This window comes from Mauremys mutica, chromosome 7, assembly GCF_020497125.1.
Source record: "Mauremys mutica isolate MM-2020 ecotype Southern chromosome 7, ASM2049712v1, whole genome shotgun sequence".
Classification (NCBI taxonomy): domain Eukaryota; kingdom Metazoa; phylum Chordata; order Testudines; family Geoemydidae; genus Mauremys; species Mauremys mutica.
This window is the reverse complement of record NC_059078.1, coordinates 118,174,361-118,193,469: the sequence shown is the minus strand read 5'-3', so window position 1 is coordinate 118,193,469 and position 19,109 is coordinate 118,174,361. Positions and strand designations below refer to the sequence as shown.

General features: G+C 39.6%; 1 protein-coding gene across 1 annotated transcript in view; it reads right to left on the bottom strand.

Moving 5' to 3' along the window:
- LOC123375112 (nebulin related anchoring protein) overlaps positions 1-19,109 on the bottom strand; it is a 62,375-nt gene that overhangs the window by 19,384 nt on the left and 23,882 nt on the right. Inside the window, exons 15-26 of the mRNA XM_045025755.1 lie at positions 17,150-17,248; positions 16,565-16,669; positions 15,337-15,444; positions 14,265-14,366; positions 13,540-13,737; positions 13,216-13,320; positions 10,740-10,838; positions 7,492-7,596; positions 6,889-6,996; positions 4,377-4,688; positions 3,074-3,178; positions 784-882 (exon numbers count right to left, since the gene is read on the bottom strand). Of these exons, the coding sequence (XP_044881690.1) occupies positions 784-882; positions 3,074-3,178; positions 4,377-4,688; positions 6,889-6,996; positions 7,492-7,596; positions 10,740-10,838; positions 13,216-13,320; positions 13,540-13,737; positions 14,265-14,366; positions 15,337-15,444; positions 16,565-16,669; positions 17,150-17,248 (1,545 nt within the window). The remainder of the gene's footprint in view (positions 1-783; positions 883-3,073; positions 3,179-4,376; positions 4,689-6,888; positions 6,997-7,491; positions 7,597-10,739; positions 10,839-13,215; positions 13,321-13,539; positions 13,738-14,264; positions 14,367-15,336; positions 15,445-16,564; positions 16,670-17,149; positions 17,249-19,109) is intronic.

Below are 19,109 nucleotides of genomic sequence, written 5' to 3'. Positions count from 1 at the left end.
TTTAGTATTAAGGAATTTGATTCTTATTAAGTCTACCAAAGGCATAGGTACTAGAATATCACATTAGCATTTGCATTACACAAAGGTCTGTCATCTTTTTCTCGATTTTAAAAATACCTATTTTCACAAGTGTTTTTTCTCCTCAGTAAAACATTCTCTCTTGGCTGAAACTTGTCTTTGTTGGGTGACTTTACAATTCACTTCCACATTATCTCAGTTAAACCTACAACAGTTTCAAATAGTCCTTCTATTAAAAATAAAGACCAAATAGTTTCTATTCTTCCCTTTTAGGTTCCTCCTCCTGGATTTCTCTCTCAGCAGGATGACAGCCTAAAATTATTAATTTATTTTTTCTGTCTTGTCTCATCACTTCACATTCTGTTTCTAAAGTCTTAACAGAAACTAAAATTTAAAACATCTGGGTTTGAAAAAAGTAACCACGCAAATGTTTTTTTTTCTTTGCTAGACCTCAAAAGGTCAAAATTTTCTAAATAAGGAAGGCAGGTCAGTCCCACTCCCAAATCATATTCCTGCAAAATATTTTTGTACAGAAAGCCTTCTGTGTGTGGAAGTCCCATTGACTTCAATGGGAGCTCTGTGGGTAGAAGACTTCCATACTAAGTAAAAATCATGCCCTTTGTAAGGTGCACCTCACTAGAACATAGAAGCTTCATGGTTCCCAAGAATAATCTTAGAGAGAGAAAGAGAAAACCAGTTCTTCAGTCAGGTCGTTCAAAGAGGATACCACTCTTATAATCATAATGCATATATATTATAACTTACATCCACAGCCTGGTTATAACTAATTCTAGCCTGGATCATCTCAGGAGTGTCTTTAATATTGGTAAACTTCAAAGCACATGGATGCTGACGGTACTTCTTCTGTTGAGCAGAAAAAGATCAAAGCTGTGAATTTTGTGCTGCTCTTTCATGCTATTTGAAAGGGAAAAATCATAGGTTGCTCGAGATTAGAGTGAATTTGTGAACATAATTAGAATTCCTCTTTCCTCATCTTTATGTCCTAGGTACTTTCAGATTAATATTTGTTTCAATTTAACAATAGCCATTTACAGATTAATATTAAAGCATTTCTACCTAAATATAAAGGAAACATTTCAAAATCAGATTATGCCTACTAGAATACTCTGGGACCCATGGTAAAAAAGCATTTTTAAGTGGCTTCAAACACAGTACAATTGATTACATTTTTTATTTATAGTTCCTTTAAGCAAGAAATGGTACCCACTCGAACTGCGCTAAAAATGGCCATGATTACACTTGTTGGAAGTTTTATATTTCCTGCTAACACCTGAGCATGGCAAACTGCACTGAGATCACTAATACTGTGTTTAATTATTTTATTATTACCGCATATTTTACAGGTGCTGAGATTAATTCTGCTTATTTGAAAGGGCCCATAGTATCTTCTGAGAGGTCTTGAAATATAAATAATTAAAATGAAGGCTCCATATTATCAAGCTTACACTTTGTCCATATGGCCCAATCCTTGAAAGCCATACACATGTAGCAGTCAAATCAGCAGCCACTCTTCCTGCATTAGGCTGTACTACTTCCATCTTCAGTCTTATCTCCACTCCACACATAGTCCTGCTGCCTGAGTGAGGCATTAGTGGCTCTTTTAGAAACTGCTCAGATTTCAATGTCCAAGTCTAAATCCCTATCCCTGTTACATCCCTTAACACAATTTTTAGGCTACAGGGCCAAATCCTTAAGTGGTGAACAACCTGTAAAACCTAAAGACTTTATGGAGATTAAGGTGGTTTTGGACCTCTCAGAATATGTCCCAAACTGAGAACAGAACTGTAGAATAATTTACTAGAAATTCATTTAATTAAGTGCTGAGAGATACTGCTCTTGGAGATGCTTTTTAACCCCATCTTGCCTGACTTTTAAATAAACAAATATTATTATTTAGTGTTCATAAAAAAGGCCAGTTTAACAGTCTTGGAGTCTGAAGTTCTGTATTCGAAGACAGAACAGACACAACATAGGCAGTAGCAATGCAACTTTGCTATACTATCCTGCCAACGTGGGACAAACCTCACCTACAGGGACCACTTCAAGGGGTTCAGCCTTCATATTCTACTGAAACACTGGCTTCTCTACTGACAGTGGTGTCCAGTTAGTGACAATGAAATGCAGATTTTTGTGACATCTGCATAATTTAAAAGTTTGTGGGCCAGATTCCCAGCTTGTATAAACAGGCAGAGTTCCATTGGCTTTAGCGGATCTGGCCAAATATGTGGTCAACTGTCTTTTAAAAGTCTGTTTTCTCTTACTGCTCAAGATTATATGGAAATGTGTCAATAATGCCAGCACTTAGCCATGCTAAAGGATAACTGAAAAGCTAAATTATTTGGTGCATCTTTATACTCAATGTGTGGACAGGTGACCTCTCTAGGTTTTACCACTGGCTATCTAACGTGTTGTAAGTCTTTCAGTTTTCTACTGATGAAGATTTGGTCAACAGGCCCTCCTTCAGAAATCTGCAAACTATTGAACTGATTCTGCCAGGGGCTCCTTTGAAGGACTGCAAAAACAGGCACAAAGGATTCTCGAGCTCATCTAAAGAGCATTCTTTTTGAGTGGGTAATGTGGGAGTCATGGGGATCAGAATCCACAGAGACAGCTGGATCGAGAGAAATCCACATGGACGTCCATGTCCGATGTGAATATATACGAAAAGAGAGAAAGAAAGAACGTATACAAAAGGAGGCTCTGGGTACAATAAGTGCATCTTTTCATCATCTCTCCTGTTTTGCTTCATTAAAAAGGTAGGCTAGTAGGTAGCAATTGAGCACTGTTTGATTGCCATTATTATTCATAATATCATTTGTCACCTGCTTTGTTTTTGCAAAGGCTAGATGGACTCCTACTGGTGTGTGTTTGGTATCTGGTTTCCCTCTAATTACCAGTCCTATTCCTGGTTTTGAGGGCTTTCATGTGGTATGCCTTTTTCTTTCCCCTTTGAGTGGAAATTATTTTAATTTTATACAGACATTTTGCACACATTATGCAGAAAGTTCTGTTACATGCTGTCATGAAATCTCACCTCACTAATGAGTTCTCCTGCCTTCTTAGCCTGCTCCACATTTAATGACCCAGTAGCTATCCATCCAACTCCTTTCATCCAGTTCAAATCTGCTCTGTATTGGTTCTGACAAAGGGAAAAAATGCCCCATTGTTGGTGCTCATACATTTAAAGTGCCATTAGAGGATTCAGACATATCGGGAACACCAACTGAGTCAAATTGGTGCCTGCTTTTGTTTTATCCACGGCTGCGCAATTGCAAGTAAAACAAAAAAATACAGAGAGACGGCAGTATAACCATCTATTATCAGTTCTGCTGTATGCTTTGCAAGACAATCTTTTAAAAAGGTTGGCCTGTTCCTTCACTGTCATCTTCAATTCTTATTCTGAATACAAAAAGTAAGCTTGTTTCATCATATGCAGTATCTTCCTGGATATTCTTTGTTTAAAAGGACACTGCAGAGACAATGAGGATTCTGAGGGTATAGATCTGTTTCAGAGGATTTCTTGTAACACTAAAATGTCACAATGAGGGGAAATGGTCTCAGCTGATATCGTCCAAGGACCCTGAACAGTGAAGGGTGTTTAAATGAACACTTTCCTCTAACAGTGGTGACATTTTTCTATTCAGCAATTACAAGAGAGAGACCAAGCCCCCGCTTCTCTCTAACCCGCCCCCAAGCAACAAAATAACCAGTCATCAAAGCTTCAATTTTCAAATGAGCCTAAGGGAGTTAGGCCCACAATTCACACAAAATTGCCAGGAGATTTGGGCACCTCGCTGTTAAAAATTCCAGCCTCACTCATTAAAGAGGCAAGTCTGTCTTACAGCAAACACATATCACTTTCACATAAAGTAGGCAGTGTCTCTAGTGGGTAAAGCAAGAGACTGGACTCTGGACTCTTGGGTTCTGTAATTGATTCTGTCACCATCTTGGTCAAATTATTTAGCCTCTTTCTACCTCAGTTTACCTGTTTGCAAAGGTGAATAAATAAACCTCATAGGAGAGTCCTGGGGATTAATTAATGTCTGCAGAATGCTATGCAAGCACAAAGACTTGACATACTGAACCTGGCAAATACATGCTGATTCTAAGGACTCCATTTTCAGCTCCAAAAAAACATTTGTCTATGACAAAAAGTTTCATTTATTCAAATGTTCTTATGAGCTAAATGGATTTTGTCAATGTATAACATATATTTTTCTGGTCCTAAATGTATAAACCTAGATTTTAATTCATGAGCTATAGAAATTAATTTAAGTCCTAACCATCTGAAAGAGCCGACTAAAACAGTTATGCAATGTATGAGATTGTGAACTTACATCACTTTGCAAAGCATAGGCCTTCTTGGCCCATTCCACTTTCATGTCAGTAGGCAGAGCAGTATAACAATGCAGGGTTGTCTTATATCCTCTATCTGTGATCAAATTCTGAGCCTTTTTGGCATGGACAAGGTTTATCATATCCATGGAGACATGAAACTGAGACTTTGTGTCCTCAGATGCCTTTTTATACTCCAGATCACTCTGTAACTTGGACATTTGGAGAGAATGCGCTATCTGTGAGTCTGCTTTCACGTCTTTCACTCCAATCAATTTACCCTTGGTCTTCTCATAACTTTCCTTATACTTTATCTGTGAAGAAGAAAAAATGGATCATAGATACAAAGAGATGCAGCTGAGCTGTAGCCATTTATTAATAATCAAGTGGTAACTTAGCCACTTAAAGTAAAGACAGAATTTCATTTTTGCCATTATTCAGATTCTCCCAAAATGCATTTGCCTTTCCATTTCTGATAGAAACACTACTGTAGTGAGAGCCACATTTGGAAACTGAAATCTCCTCAAAGATTCATAGATTCCAAGGCCATAAAGGACCATAGAACTTCTCCAAAATAATCCCTACAGCAGATCTTTTAGGAAAGCATGCAGCTTTGACTTACAATTACCAGTGATGGAGAATCCACCATGATCATTGGGAAGTTTTCCAATGGTTAACTACTCTCGCTGTTAAAAATTCATGCCTTGTTTCCAGTTTGAATTTGTCTATCTTCAACTTCCAGTCATTGGATCATGTTACACCTTTCTCTGCTAGACTGAAGAGCCCATTATTAAATATTTGTTTCCCATGTAGAAATCTACAGACTATACTTGTCATCTCTTAACCTTCCCTGGGTTAAGGTAAATAGACTGAAAGAGCACAATCGATCACTATAAGGCATGATTTCTAATCCTTTAATCATTTTTGAGGCTCTTCTTTGAACTCTCCCCAATTTGTCAATATCCTTCTTGAATTATGGACACCAGAACTGGACACAATATTCCAGCAGCGATTGCACCAGTGCCAAAGCCAGAGGTAAAAATAACCTGTCTTCACCTACTCGCGATCCCCGTTTTTGCATCCGAGGATCGGGTTAGCCCTTTCGGACATAATGTTGAACTGGGAGCTGATGTTCAACTGATTATCCACCATGACCCCCAACTCTTTTTCAGAGTCACAGTTTCCCAGGATAGAGTTGCCCATCCTGTAAATATGGCCTACATTCTTTGTTCCTATTTGTATACATTTACATTTAGTGGTAATAAAACACATATTGTTGGAGTGCCTCACTTACCCATTTAGATTGCTCTGTATGAGTGACCTGTCCCCTTCATTATTTACCACTACCTCAATTTTTGTTTCATATACTAACTTTATCAGCGATGACTGTATATTTTCTTCCAGATCATTGACAAAAACATTAAATTGCAAAGGACCAGGAACCAATCCCTGCAGGATCCAACTAGAAACACAATAGATCAGGGAGGACTAGGGACCGAATGGCTAGGCAGCAGTTCTGTGTTCAGTTTTGGGCCCCACACTACAAGAAGGATGTGGAAAAATTGGAAAGAGTTCAGCGGAGGGCAACAAAAATGATTAGGGGGCTGGAGCACATGACTTATGAGGAGAGGCTGAGGGAACTGGGATTGTTTAGTCTGCAGAAGAGAAGAAGGAGAGGGGATTTGATAGCTGCTTTCAACTACCTGAAAGGGCGTTCCCAAAGAGGATGGATCTAGACTGTTCTCAATGGTACCAGATGACAGAACAAGGGGTAATGGTCTCAAGTTGCAGTGGGGGAGGTTTAGGTTGGACATTAGGAAAAACTTTTTCACTAGGAGGGTGGTGAAGCACTGAAATGGGTTACCTATGGAGGTGGTGGAATCTCCTTCCTTAGAGGTTTTTAAGGTCAGGCTTGACAAAGCCCTGGCTGGGATGATTTAGTTGGGTTTGGTCCTGCTTTGAGCAGGGGGTTGGACTAGATGACCTCCTGAGGTCCCTTCCAACCCTGATATTCTATGATTCTATGAATGATGATTCCCAATGACAATTACATTTTGAATGCCTATGATTTCACAGTAGCACAGGAAAGAAAACGGAGCAAGATCAAGTCTCTAAGGCTTGTAAGCTTTCAATGCAAGTAATCAACATGTCTGTTTCCAAAAGGGAATCAGAGTGGCTTTAGGCTTATCTAAAAAAGGAAGCTGTTTTTCAACATTACATGTCATAATCTAAAAGATAAAAAATTCAGCCAAAATAATCTTTATTTCTTTGAAAACCAGCCTCTCTCTCCCAGAAATGTTCTGGCTTATTGCCCAGACCAGTGACTTAGATGCATTATTCTGCAGTGCCACTTGCAAATTTTTGGTCAGTTTCTGGTTCTGAACATTCACCCTAATGGCTAGAAGGGGCTGAGGAAGAGGTTGCATGGTCAGGTTTGTTGAGAAGGTTTATATTTTTCTACAACAAACCATCAGGTTAATTATGGAATACCATCTAATTAAAATCTATACTCACATCACTTGCCAGATCCCTCTTTGCCTTAGCAGTCAAGAAAGACAGTGCATCAAGACGAAGTTCAAATCCTTTTTCCTTCTGCTTCTCCCAGCTACTCTTGTACAATTTCTAAAAAGATATCAATAACAACACTACTTTATTATCAATAACACAAATAATTTGCATTACAGTAGCACAAAGAGATCCATATAAGATTGGAAATCCATTAGGGTAGGTGCACATAGTCAGAGATGGCCCCTGTTCCAAACAACTTACAGTTTAAGGGCCTGATTCGGATACCTTTACTCACACTGAGTAATGCTTCCTCCACAAATCGCCCCATTGATTTGAAAGGAACTATTCATGTGCCACTAAAACTAGACTACTCACATGAGTAATGAAAATGTGTTAAAGACTTTGAAGGATCGGAGCCTTCAGAGCAGTACTGGGATTGGCCAGGTATTCAAGCAAAAGCAAATAATTTGGCTCTGAAATTTTTGAATTTAAACATTCAGATCAGCTTAAGGGAAATGTCCTTCTATTAACTATAGAGCAATTATTTCAACACCGTTAATAGCATTTGATAAGTTAAAGGGGTGGGTGCCAGCCCCAACCATACAGCACCTCACTAATATTTGCAGCATTTGCTCTGGCCTGTATGAAGAGAGGTTCGTCTTTGCTGATGGTGTAATGATGAAGAAACTGCTCTTTTCCCGACTTGTATGAAATCTATCCATAGAAAACAAAGCAAATAATGTCAGTAGCATCAGGTTATGTTCAATTTCAAATGACAATTGAGTCTATGGGAAGAAACAGGCAAGAATATTTAAAGGGAAATGTACTTGATGATTTCTTCTTTAAAATCAGGGTCCTTTTTCCAAAACCTGAATTGAGATGCTCTCCTATAAAGCCTAAGTCAATTCCAGGTTAGCCAATTCATTTATTATTAATTGTCAGTGATATTATATAAAATACAAACACTTGATAAAACAATAAACACCCTTTTATTGGGATTCTCTGTTTTACCTTGATCTATACTATCTTTCCTCAATTCCATGTGCCTCATTGGTCTTCCTTAGCCAAAGAGGGAGGGATAATGATATATTTATACAGAGCTATTCATCCCAAAGTACTTTATTTCAATGGACATAAAAGCTGATACAAACTAATGTTCTGAACAAAGTTTACACAAGACATTACTTCACCTATCATGGAAATGTAGCCGCCTCTTTCATGGAATGAGTTAAGTTGTTTAGTAGCACACAGGAATGCTACATTTTAGGGCAGGAAATGAAGAAGAATACAGAATGCAACTAAATCTGCAGGGGATATTTATGTGAGCCGGATATAATTAAGCACATTATAATTTGGCCAGGGCTAACACTCCTGCTTTAAAGGAAAGCGCCGAGATCTTTAACAGTCTGAAACAGCAACCACTTCCATTTTACATCTCAGTGCATTTCTAACGGCGTGTACATTCCAGGATGAGACACTCTGCTTCAGAGCCCACTGAAGTTGCTCGTAGATTGACTAGAAGGTTGCTGCATTCAGAGCTACGTTTCACTTAAAGGCTCAACATCTTGCATCTCATAGAGATTGAGGGGGGGGAAGTTGTGTCTCCCACAAAATGGCACAGAACTCTAACTCCAGAGCTACGAAACTTGCCTCAAGATACATTCTTTATAGCTATAGGGAGGCAGAATAATCTAGTGGATAAGACAGAAGAGAAGAGACTCGGGAGACCTACGTGCTTTTCTGATTCACTTTTAAAACCAACTTTTTTAAGAGGTTTGAGCTATATAGATGAAAAAATGGAAGTGCCAAGTATTTGTAAGCAGGGTCTGAATGAGTTCTCCCCTGACAGCTAGCTGGGAGGGGCAGAGGCTTCAGGAGCAAACTGTATTTACATGAACATACCTACTCTGCCAAGATATCCAGATGATAGAACTGTGTTACTCAAAGTGATCAACTCTGGCTGGCATTGGGACAGCGTCCTTAACTTCTGTTTGCCAGAAGCTGAGAAGAGTGACAGGGAATGGATCACTTGATGATTACCTGTTCTGTTCCTTCCTTCTGGGGCACCTGGCATTGGCCACTGTCGGAAGACAGGATACTGGGCTAGATGGACCTTTGGTCTGACTCAATATGGCTGTTCTTATGTAATTCACTTTAGTATTGAAAGCAGGGGGAGTGAAAAGTAAGAGGGGAGGAGGGGAGGTTTGGTGTCCCAGCCAGTAGGTGTGGACTCTCCCTAAGGATCCCCTGGTCTGGTTTAACCTGTTCCTCCTCACTGTTCAAAGATAGAGCTAAATAGGCTCCATTAGGAGCCTTTGGAATTTTAAGTGCTTAAATGAGAGCTGAAATCACTTGTGGTGAAACAGCATTTCTGCCCCACCTGCTAAAAACTGAAAATCACTAAGAGACTGACCTGCAGAGGTCATAGCAGAGAGGCAGGTGCCAGCAGAAGGTAACTGACAGTCGGCCAGTGGGAGTGGTCAGCGGGAGTGGAACGAGCATCTGGCAGGGTAGCCAGCAGAGAGGAACCATGGCTGGCGGGGCAGCCAGCCAAAGTAAGTGCTCAGATGGCAGAGCAAGCAAGATGCCTTCTTCTCCAGGTGGGAAGTGAACTCACACAGATGCACCTCTCATCCCTGGATACTCACTGACCAAGGACAACCGCTGTGAGTGGGGTATGGTGAGGGAGCAGAGAGGGGCACAGAAAAGGAACTTTTGGTTGTACAACTGAAGAACATGAGGCAGAAGGCTCTGCCCCACACACTCTGGGATGGGCATCCTGCTCACAGTTTTATGCTTATGAATCCTGCTTGTAGCAATTTTCCCTAATTAATGTCCAGAGACTGCCCGCCTTTCATTAAAAGTGTCTTGTGTATACTCAGACTGTGCTTGCGAGTGGGGAAGTATTGCTTCTCAGAGGCGCCCAGTGGTGGTGTGTAATTTTCCCAGGTTACTGGGGGGGGGGGGGGAGAGGGGGCTCAAGCTGGTTCTGTGTTGTACTGTTGAAAAGGAACCCCTAGATATTGAACCCAGCCCTGGCTGCTGCCAGCTCCACTGGTAGAAGGGTTACATATTAAAACACAGATGAACGAAAAAGGAAAGAAGGCAGCTGTCTAGGAAAGATCAACCAACTGAGGATGAAGTGTTGCTCATGCAATACCTGGACAGCTGCCAGTGTCCTCAGTTCAAGCCACAACATGCAACATCTCTCACTCTCAGCAGTTACCACTCTCACTAAATTAGGTGATCAGTACATTTAACAACAGGTGTCCCTTGTTTTGAAAAATTAAAAATTGGTTGTGGTCCAGCTGGGCCTTCACCACAGCCAGGAGTTCACAGATATCAGCTGACAGGGTCATTGCTCTATTTCTCCCATCTAAGGAAGGAAAGGGGATTGGGGGTGGGGGGGGGGGGGAAGTCACCTTGAGAAAAGCTTTATTTCCCTAAAAATAGCTTAAGCATTTGTGCTCAAAAAGATGCAGTCTTAAGTGCTCTAGGTAAAGCTAAGGATCTGAGTGAGACAGGCAAAATAGTCTCACTGAGAAAAGAAAAACAGCAGAATGCAGAAGTTGTAAAGGATCCGGTTTAGTCTCTATCCGTCTATCCAGATGCCTATATGGCCCTTATCACCACAGTATCTGAAGTCTGAGGCTTTGCATATATCTGTTCCCTATCAGGTTTAAAGGTTTCTAGCTGTGAAGCAGGGGAAAGTTTAAAAAAAAAAGGTTTAAGAAGTAAAGCTCAAAGTTATTTAAAGCCATGGCAAGATTCAGAACTGAAGCCAATTTCTTTTTCAGTGGTTCCCATCTGTCCCCAAGAATTACCAAGTTAATGATAAAGCATCAGTGAGGACTCACATCACTCTGCAGTTCCTGGCTTTTCTTCGCGTGTTTGATCTGGGAACTGTCGGCCACACTGGTGAACTTTAGAGCATCGGCTTTCTGTCTGTACTTTTTCTGATTTTAAAAAAAGCATTCAGAAATTGTTATCACATTTATTTTCCCAAGTGAATTCAGTGCTTTTCAAAAGGGGAAGACAGAGTTCTGGAAACTGACATCTTCTGTTTAGAGCACAGGTATCAGCACTGTAAGCTTCCACATTCTATCGTCTCTGAACCTGAACTGGCAAGATGACTGCTAGTGCTGAAAGCAATGCCATATGCATGCCCAATCAATGTTCTCTCTGCTGAGACTGAAAACATGCATACTAATTAATGCCAGATATACCGACTGTATGACCTAGATCCCTTTCTTGTTTCACACTGAGCAATGACCAACCTTCCTGGCCTGGATTTGAACCAGTAACAGAGAAGTTTAAAGGCTCTGTATGCCATTACCCATTGCCTGGAGTCCCCCAGTGCATGTTACCACCACATTTTACGATATAAACCTTTTCAAACACAAGTTTCTGTTGTTCCTTTTTTAGTTTGTTAGATTATGGAAGAGCTTAATGCTGCTGTACTATTTAACAAAGAGCACAGAGGACATATTTTAGCCCTCTTGATACAAACTTTCCCCTATATATCATATTGAACCTTATGACAATTCAAGATATTACCCTGGCATTTTTCTCCAATATCAACTGGATGCTAACTATAGAGGCTTGTCTGTAGTGGCAGCTATAGGTGCCCCAGACCCAGGCTCTAGGTTTGGGTGTCAGAAGGAGCATTCCATTCTGTCCAGCCCTGTGCATTAGTATCCAACAGTTAGCCCTTTTGCAGAGGTTTAGTGCAAGGAACCAAAGTTTCACCTTGCATGAGTAAGATTGTCCTTCTGATTAATATACCATAATATTCCTTAATGGCCTGATCTAAGGTCCACTGAAGCCATTAGAAAGACTCCTATTGAACTTTGGATCAAGCCTATTCTGAATTCATCTCAACAATCAAGTCTGGTGTAGTGTTCCTTTCAGAGCAAATAAATTTCTCTCTGCTTTTGAGATAGTATAAGAAAATACATCATAACTCTTTCAAGACAGCGTATAATGGGGAGACCAGGCAAAGTCTTCTTATGTACTTTAATTGACTGTTTATTAATCTATGATTCAGCAATCAAACCAACCATTCTGTGTTGCAGGGGTACATGTGAGAGTGTTTCTATTACATCACATTTTGGCAGTGGAAGCCACTGTTTGAACTGATAGGTGAACAGATCAGTTCACACTGGGACTTTCCCGGCTGCACACAAAACAGAAGTTAAAAAAGCATGCTCTGCTTCAAAGAGGTGCTCATTGCTTTGTATTTAGAATTTAGAGGGGACGGAGGCAGATTAAGAACAGTGTGTCTTTGTCACAATTTTATGCAACATAACAATGACATTCTGCAAGTAAATGACAAAATGCCAGCGTCTGGTTGGAAATAGAAATATTTAAAATAATATACACTGGCTTTCATCTTAGGAGGTTAGTGTCAGGCAGATCACCACAAATTAAATATTTGTGGCAGTGATCATTACTATTGCAAGCCACAGCAGTAAATGTCAGTCTATCTCTAGCAAGATATTGGATCTGAGCGCTATTGCTTCTTCCCTTGGTTCTGATATTTATTTTTCATTTCTGGGAGTAAAGAGTTGGATGTCAAAGGCCAACAGTATCAGAGTATGTGATTTCCAGTAACTCTAACAGGCTTCTTTTCCTTCCTTTTCCTCTAAATCAAACTTCTCCTAATTGTTTCTTCTTTCTATCCTTCTGCTTTCCTGTCACCAACGCTACCACTAGACTGGAGCTAGAAGGTTGAGAAAGTGTATTCCCATGAGGTTAATGGCAATGGTAGGCCAGGAATGAACCAAAGAAAAAAAATGAAGAGCGCTGCAAGCTAGTGCAGCCAGCAAAGACTCAGAGCAAGTTAGGCCTGACTGGCCATAGAGCAAGGAAGTTTCAAACAAGGTTGTGAAACATCTATTTTTTCATTTATGTCACTTAAAAGTCTGAGTGCCCTGTTTTAGCTCCTCGCGTTACTAGGATTTGAAAAACGGCCTAAACAAAATAAAACAGCAAATCCCATTGTTTCCCAGTGCTAAAGGTGCAGGCAGATGGAGAAGGGTAGGAGGGAACAATTATGATTACACAGAGATCTGTCTGAGAGCCCTGTAACACGAATACTGAGTTCCAGAGAAGAAGAGGATAGTTGCATGATGGGCAAATATTTCCCAAACCGCAACCCAAAATCTTCCAAACCGCCTTGCCACACACATGCACCATCCCCATCAGCTCAGACATATCTCAAATTTCCAATATACTTGAGTCTCCCAATCCATTCCACATACAGCATCTATACTCCTGGCCAACCAGGCTTCAACCTTCCAGTCAGAAAAACAGCCAGAAAGTGCAGCTCACCTCGCTAACAAGATCTCCTGCTTTTTTGGCTTGTTCTATATTAACACTCCCTTCTGTCATCCATCCAACTCCTTTCATCCATGTCAGATCTGCCCTGTACTGCAGCTACAGAGGGAAAAAAATGTTTTAGACTGAGACACAAGTCTGACAATTAAAGTATGTATACTTGCCAGTTCTGCATTTGTGAAGAGACATTTTGAAGATGAAAACAGACATATAAGTGCTAAGGAATATTATTAAGTCATTTTGATCACCTAATATATCCTGATAACTCTTCAACACTCAACCTGCAGCAACATTTAAAATGGAGGTGTCTGGCCTTACCTCACTCTGAAGTCCATAGGCCTTCTTGGCCCACTTTGTCTTCATGTCTTCTGGAACCACTGTATACTCATGGAGTTTCTTCCTATATTCAAGGTCACTAGCCAACGCCTGGGCTTTCTTGGCATGCTTCAGGTTTACCATGTCCATGGGCAAATGGAAATGTCTCTTACTCTCCTCAAAACCTTTTTTATAAGCAATCTAGGATATAAAGGAACAATACTTTCATCATCACTTTAAGAGAAACAAGAAAGCAAGCAATGGCTTATAAGTACTTTATTTCATATCACTGTATAATCAGGCATTATTTATCCACAAAACCTATATTTAGCCTCCATCATCATTTGCGATAGAGTGAAATAAACTTGCCCACCCTGCTGCATATTAGGCAAAGACTTGTAGGACTGAGGTTTCAAAAGGGGTCACACTGTAGCCCCAAAATGGGACCATGGATTTGCAGGTTCCACTGGCAATTCCTCTCATGGATCCGGAACACAGTCAAGCTCACTTCACTCTGTTCTTTTATCTTGCACCTCTTTGCAAAGTCTATGGGTTTTGGTTTTTTTGTTTTTGTTTAGTTTGTGTTTTAAGACAGGGTTCAATGTGCTTTCCTCTTCTGAAAATAAGATCAATACCAACAATGCAGTGTTCAAGAGATCCAACCCTACACTAGCAAAATAGTATAATGATAAAAAACATCTTTTAAGTAAGAGAAATCAATCATTTACCTCACTACTCATCTTGGCCACTTGCAAAGAGTGCAGAAGTCTTGAATCTTTGTTTCCAATTGCTTTGCCTTTTGTCTTTTCATATTCTTCTTTGTATTTAATCTTTGAAGAGGAAAATAATTTACTGTAAACAGGCCATTTTCCAATTGCCACAAAGATATGCAGTATGTTTAGGGACTGGCCATTTGAGTGCAGGGCCTGGCAGCCAATTCAGAGCTCTCAAATATGCTTATGAATTCTGAAGGGCAATCAGGTTGTCCTTAGTTGTGTCTTCTTTAACCTATTAGAAGGGCTCAATCTTTCCTCACATGGATATTTTTTTAGATATAAAACCTTTGAAACAGCTAAATCGTTCTTTTGTTTTTAAGAAAAATGTGTTGGATTGAACCCTGATGTTCTTATTGAGCCAAATATGTAATGGGAGTTCTAAGCAAAAACTGAGCAAGGTCTTCAGGGGTTGACTCATTTTAACATAAACAGCTTCTATCCTATTCTGTCAGTTGTTATATTGCCCTCAGCAGTGTAATATCTGAGTGCCTTCCAATAATTCATTAAGCAACTTGACTAACAGCTCTCATACATGATTGTTCTCTCCTTCAACCTCTCCACGGGGGAGAGAATGATGCACGCAGTGTAGCAGTTTGTTTTGGTAGGGTTTTGTTTTTAGGATTTTTTTTAAAAAACATACACGCTGCTATGTGTTTATGTTAAAGAAGGAAAATCAAAGAAGCACGCCTTGTACTTGCATTGGAGGTGGTGAGGTTTGTGTTGGTCTAATTAATTCAAAATGCTGAATTTTACAACATGGACATGGAGCTATTGCTCTTTTTCTAATTTTATTTCTTTCTATACACAAAAAAATAAGCAATTTTTCGGAGAGTGGGGCTGGTTGCCGATAGAAATTATTCTAAACAAATTTCCCTAGAGTTCATCAATCGTCGAGAAAGATGAATGCACAACAGTAAAATTCAGGGCTTAAAAACCCAGGTGAAACAATGTACCGGTATTTATTTCCCTATGCTATTGCTGACTTCTGCTAGGAATAATTCCTAGTTAATTAAATACAACCTACATCACTGGCAAGATCCCTTGAGGCTTTGGCAGCAAGTAAAGACATGGAATCCAGATTCATTTCAAAGCCCCGACCTTTGGTCTTCTCCCAACCTTCTTTGTACTTAATCTGAGAATGGAAATACAACAGCAAGTCACTAAGCTGAATATACCTGCCTAAACAGCTAAAGCAACCATGGAAAATTGTGAGGAACTAAACAAAAATATAATATACTCAGTTAAATATAATATATTTATTTACTATTATTATTTGATGTTAAATAATTGATTCTAGAAGAGGCCAGATTTAACATTCCTGGAGCTTGTGGCCCCCAGTTATGCACAGAGCAGGTGGCAGGAGTTCTTAGATTGTAAGGATGGGATTTTTGAAGTGCCTAAAAGAGCCAGGGGCCCAACTTCGATTGAGAGCCAATGGAAGTTAGGTGCCTAATTCACTCAGCTGCTTTTGAAAATCCCATCCGAAATTCTATGGAACAGAGGCCATCTTTACCTCTGTGTATGTACACCACCTACCACAACGGGGCTAATTCTGGTTGAGACCTCTGGGCATGACCATCACAACAATAGCGATAATAACTGTACATCACAGGCACGGTGCATCTTCCCACATTGTTCCACCAGTATGCCTCCGCCTTGAATTGGAGGAAGCAGAATGGAATGTGAAATCCCCATTAAGGACTTGCAGTATTGCCACGAGATTGGCTTAAAAGTAATCAGATTTGTAGCAAATAATAAATGTACAGGGTGGGGGGGGGTAATTGTCTTCTGTCTGATTCCAAGAGTTGCGGCTTTAAGTAAAGCACCACATATTGTGATAAATCATGAGAGTTGGCAACAGTGGCACTTGATCCAAAGCCCATTGCAATCAATGAAAGCCTTTCCCCTGACTTCAGGGGGCTTTGGCTCAAGATCTAAATCCTTGGTCTTTGCACTAGCCCTGCCAGAAGAGTAATACATCCAATGAGCACTAATTTGGATGGTCAGTTTTGTGGTGTGGACCTTTAATCTGCTAGACAAATTCAAGTCATTTCATGATATCTCAGAACAAATTCCAAGGTTGTGCTTCACATCTTATCCCTACTAATTTGGATAACTTTGTCTCAGATTGTTGAATAAAGGCAGAACAGAGATGCCTAGTTCTCCCTGAACAGTCTCAGCATCCATGTGTTCATTATTGCTCATATTTGAGGACAATCACTAGATCTACATTTGCAAGTCACTTTGCTTACCTCACTGTATAGCTCAGCGTTGGCTTTTGCCTTGACTAACTGAGGAACGTCCTGTGGTAGAGTGTAATTCATTTTGGTTTTCTCATACTGGGCTCGGTAAGTCAACTGCCACAGACATTGAAACAAATTACCATCAATACACCAAATGCAATTCCATCTAACTGATTATTGTTTGTTTTAATGTGTTAAGGGCCATAATATAAGTCTGTAATAACTAAACAAAATTGGGAATAATAAGAAAAGGCAAATATAACTTTCCCCTAGTTATTCAAAGAAAATTCCCAGTAAATGGTATAATGTAAATAGGCCTGTAGGACAAGTCCAATAAAAACAAGTATTAACAAATCAAACAGTCAGAAACTGAAGTTATATAACTTCTCAAAGTTCAAGAAAGCATTTCATATTTCTTGATCTACTGATGTGGCCACTTGGCCTTGAAAGCAATTTCATTCATTTTCTACGGTTTGTTTTAGTTGTAAACCTACTTATCAACAAGAAAGAAAACACATATGCACTGAGGACATTAGGAAATAAAATATTTCTTATCGCTAATAAACAGAGATGGTCAATGGCAGCAGGACTTACATCACTGAGCTGTTGAGAGTTTATTTTGGCTTGAATAATTTGTGGAGTGCTGGTAACAGAGCTGTACTTCAGCTTGTCTATGCTTTGTCTATAGTTTACCTAAGTTAAAATAAGAAACAAAAAAGGAAATGCTCAGATTGGCATGTGAAAGGTATGGTAGAGAAGTTTCGTTTAGCTGAAATTTGGGGGTAAACCCACCACCTAAGTCATAAAAACTGAGGTGTAGAACAATTCTGGTGGGTGAGATTACGCACAGCCAGTAATTAATCTCCAGAAAATTCCCTCTGCTGAGATTATTACTTCTATATTACTTGAAAACTAACTTCCCTCAAACACAGTGTGTGGATTTTATTAACGAGACACAGTTTCAATTGGTTCCTATAAAGCATTCCTATCGAATTAATATCCTGCATCATCTCTTAGGCTATGTCTACACTACCACAGTAAATTGACCTAAATTACGCAACTTCAGATATGTGAACAGTGTAACTGGAGTTGACATAGATTAGCTCGATTTACTGCGGTGTCTAAACCGAGCTGTGTCAACGGGATTCACTGTGCCGTCGATTTAGCTGGTCTTCACTAGACCCGCTTAATCGACCCCCCAGTGTATCGATCACCAGAGCATCAATCCCTCATAGTGTAAACATAGCCTTAGATTCCCTTTTATCTTTGTAATCAGGAACTTACTTCAGTAGTGGTCTGTCCTGCCATATAGTTATACAGAAAAAATTGTATTCCAATGGGCTCTATTACTACTTGTCTTTAACTAGTTTTTAAAATGTAATAACTGATAATAAAAGTTTCTTGTATGGTAAGAGTTTGATATGGAAGGGAAAATATATATGGTGCGGGGAAAAAAGCATTTCAATGTCAGCCACCAGTAGGAGTGCAATTAGAGTGCACTAAATTCCTAGTATATGAATACAGTTGCAGCAATAATAATCTATAAAGATAAATATATTAAATCCCCAAACTATACAAGATAAAATGTCATGGAGAAATTTTCTCTTACACCTATTACTGCCAAAGGCCTCAGGATTACGTTGCAGGACACAATTACTATTCTCTGTAGGCCTTAATATAAATTGTAGTTAATCACCGAACATTGCAAACTGTATGTTGCTTAAAACTAGTTCTTTAAGAACTTTTTTTTGCCAGGAAGTGGAGTGTAATTCAAAGGCATTTAAAGCTATGAATCCATTTTAATAGGATCCTCTTTATCTGAAACACCTGCACATATACGCACTTCTGCTACCCACCATTTTAACTCACATTAGAAGAATTGCATGACTTATCTCACAAAGCCAAAAGCGATCAGTGTACTTAAAAGAGTTCATTCACTCTTTCTATGTAGATATCTAAGGCTCTCTGCAGCAGACAGTTTCTTTCTTTTCTTCTTTTTAGTCTCCTTTTTTTCTTTAAACTTAACCACATGTACTTATTGCTGATGATGATCTGAGAATTGAGAATGTTGGCTGTGTGGTAATCCACAGAACCCACATCCAAATTGCTCAAGTGAGCTCTAGCCTCTGGACAGGTTTGGCCTAATGCTGTATTTGATTGCAGGTACTTTCTTTGGCGCATATAAATCACTTTGCCGCAATGCCAGTCATGCACAAGTCATAGAAAGCATGTACTAGACTAAAAAGCTCCAAGCCCAGTCTGCTCTTGGATAAGTGAAACGTTAGTGCCTACAGTCCCTGCCCTTGACATTCTTGCTTCACCTTTTGGGGGATGTAAGTCTTCCACATGGCAAGAGGAAGAGAATAATTAATTCAAATTCTCCTTCTCCCTTCCTTGTCTCCCTAGCCCTTTCCACAGACAAAATGGAACTATTGCTGGAGAAGAAGCAATACAATACCCATTAGCAATTAGAATATTACATATCGAAGAACCCACAAAAGAGATCAGTTATACCTATTCAGCTAACATTTTCGGGGGGAGATTTAGTGCTTGG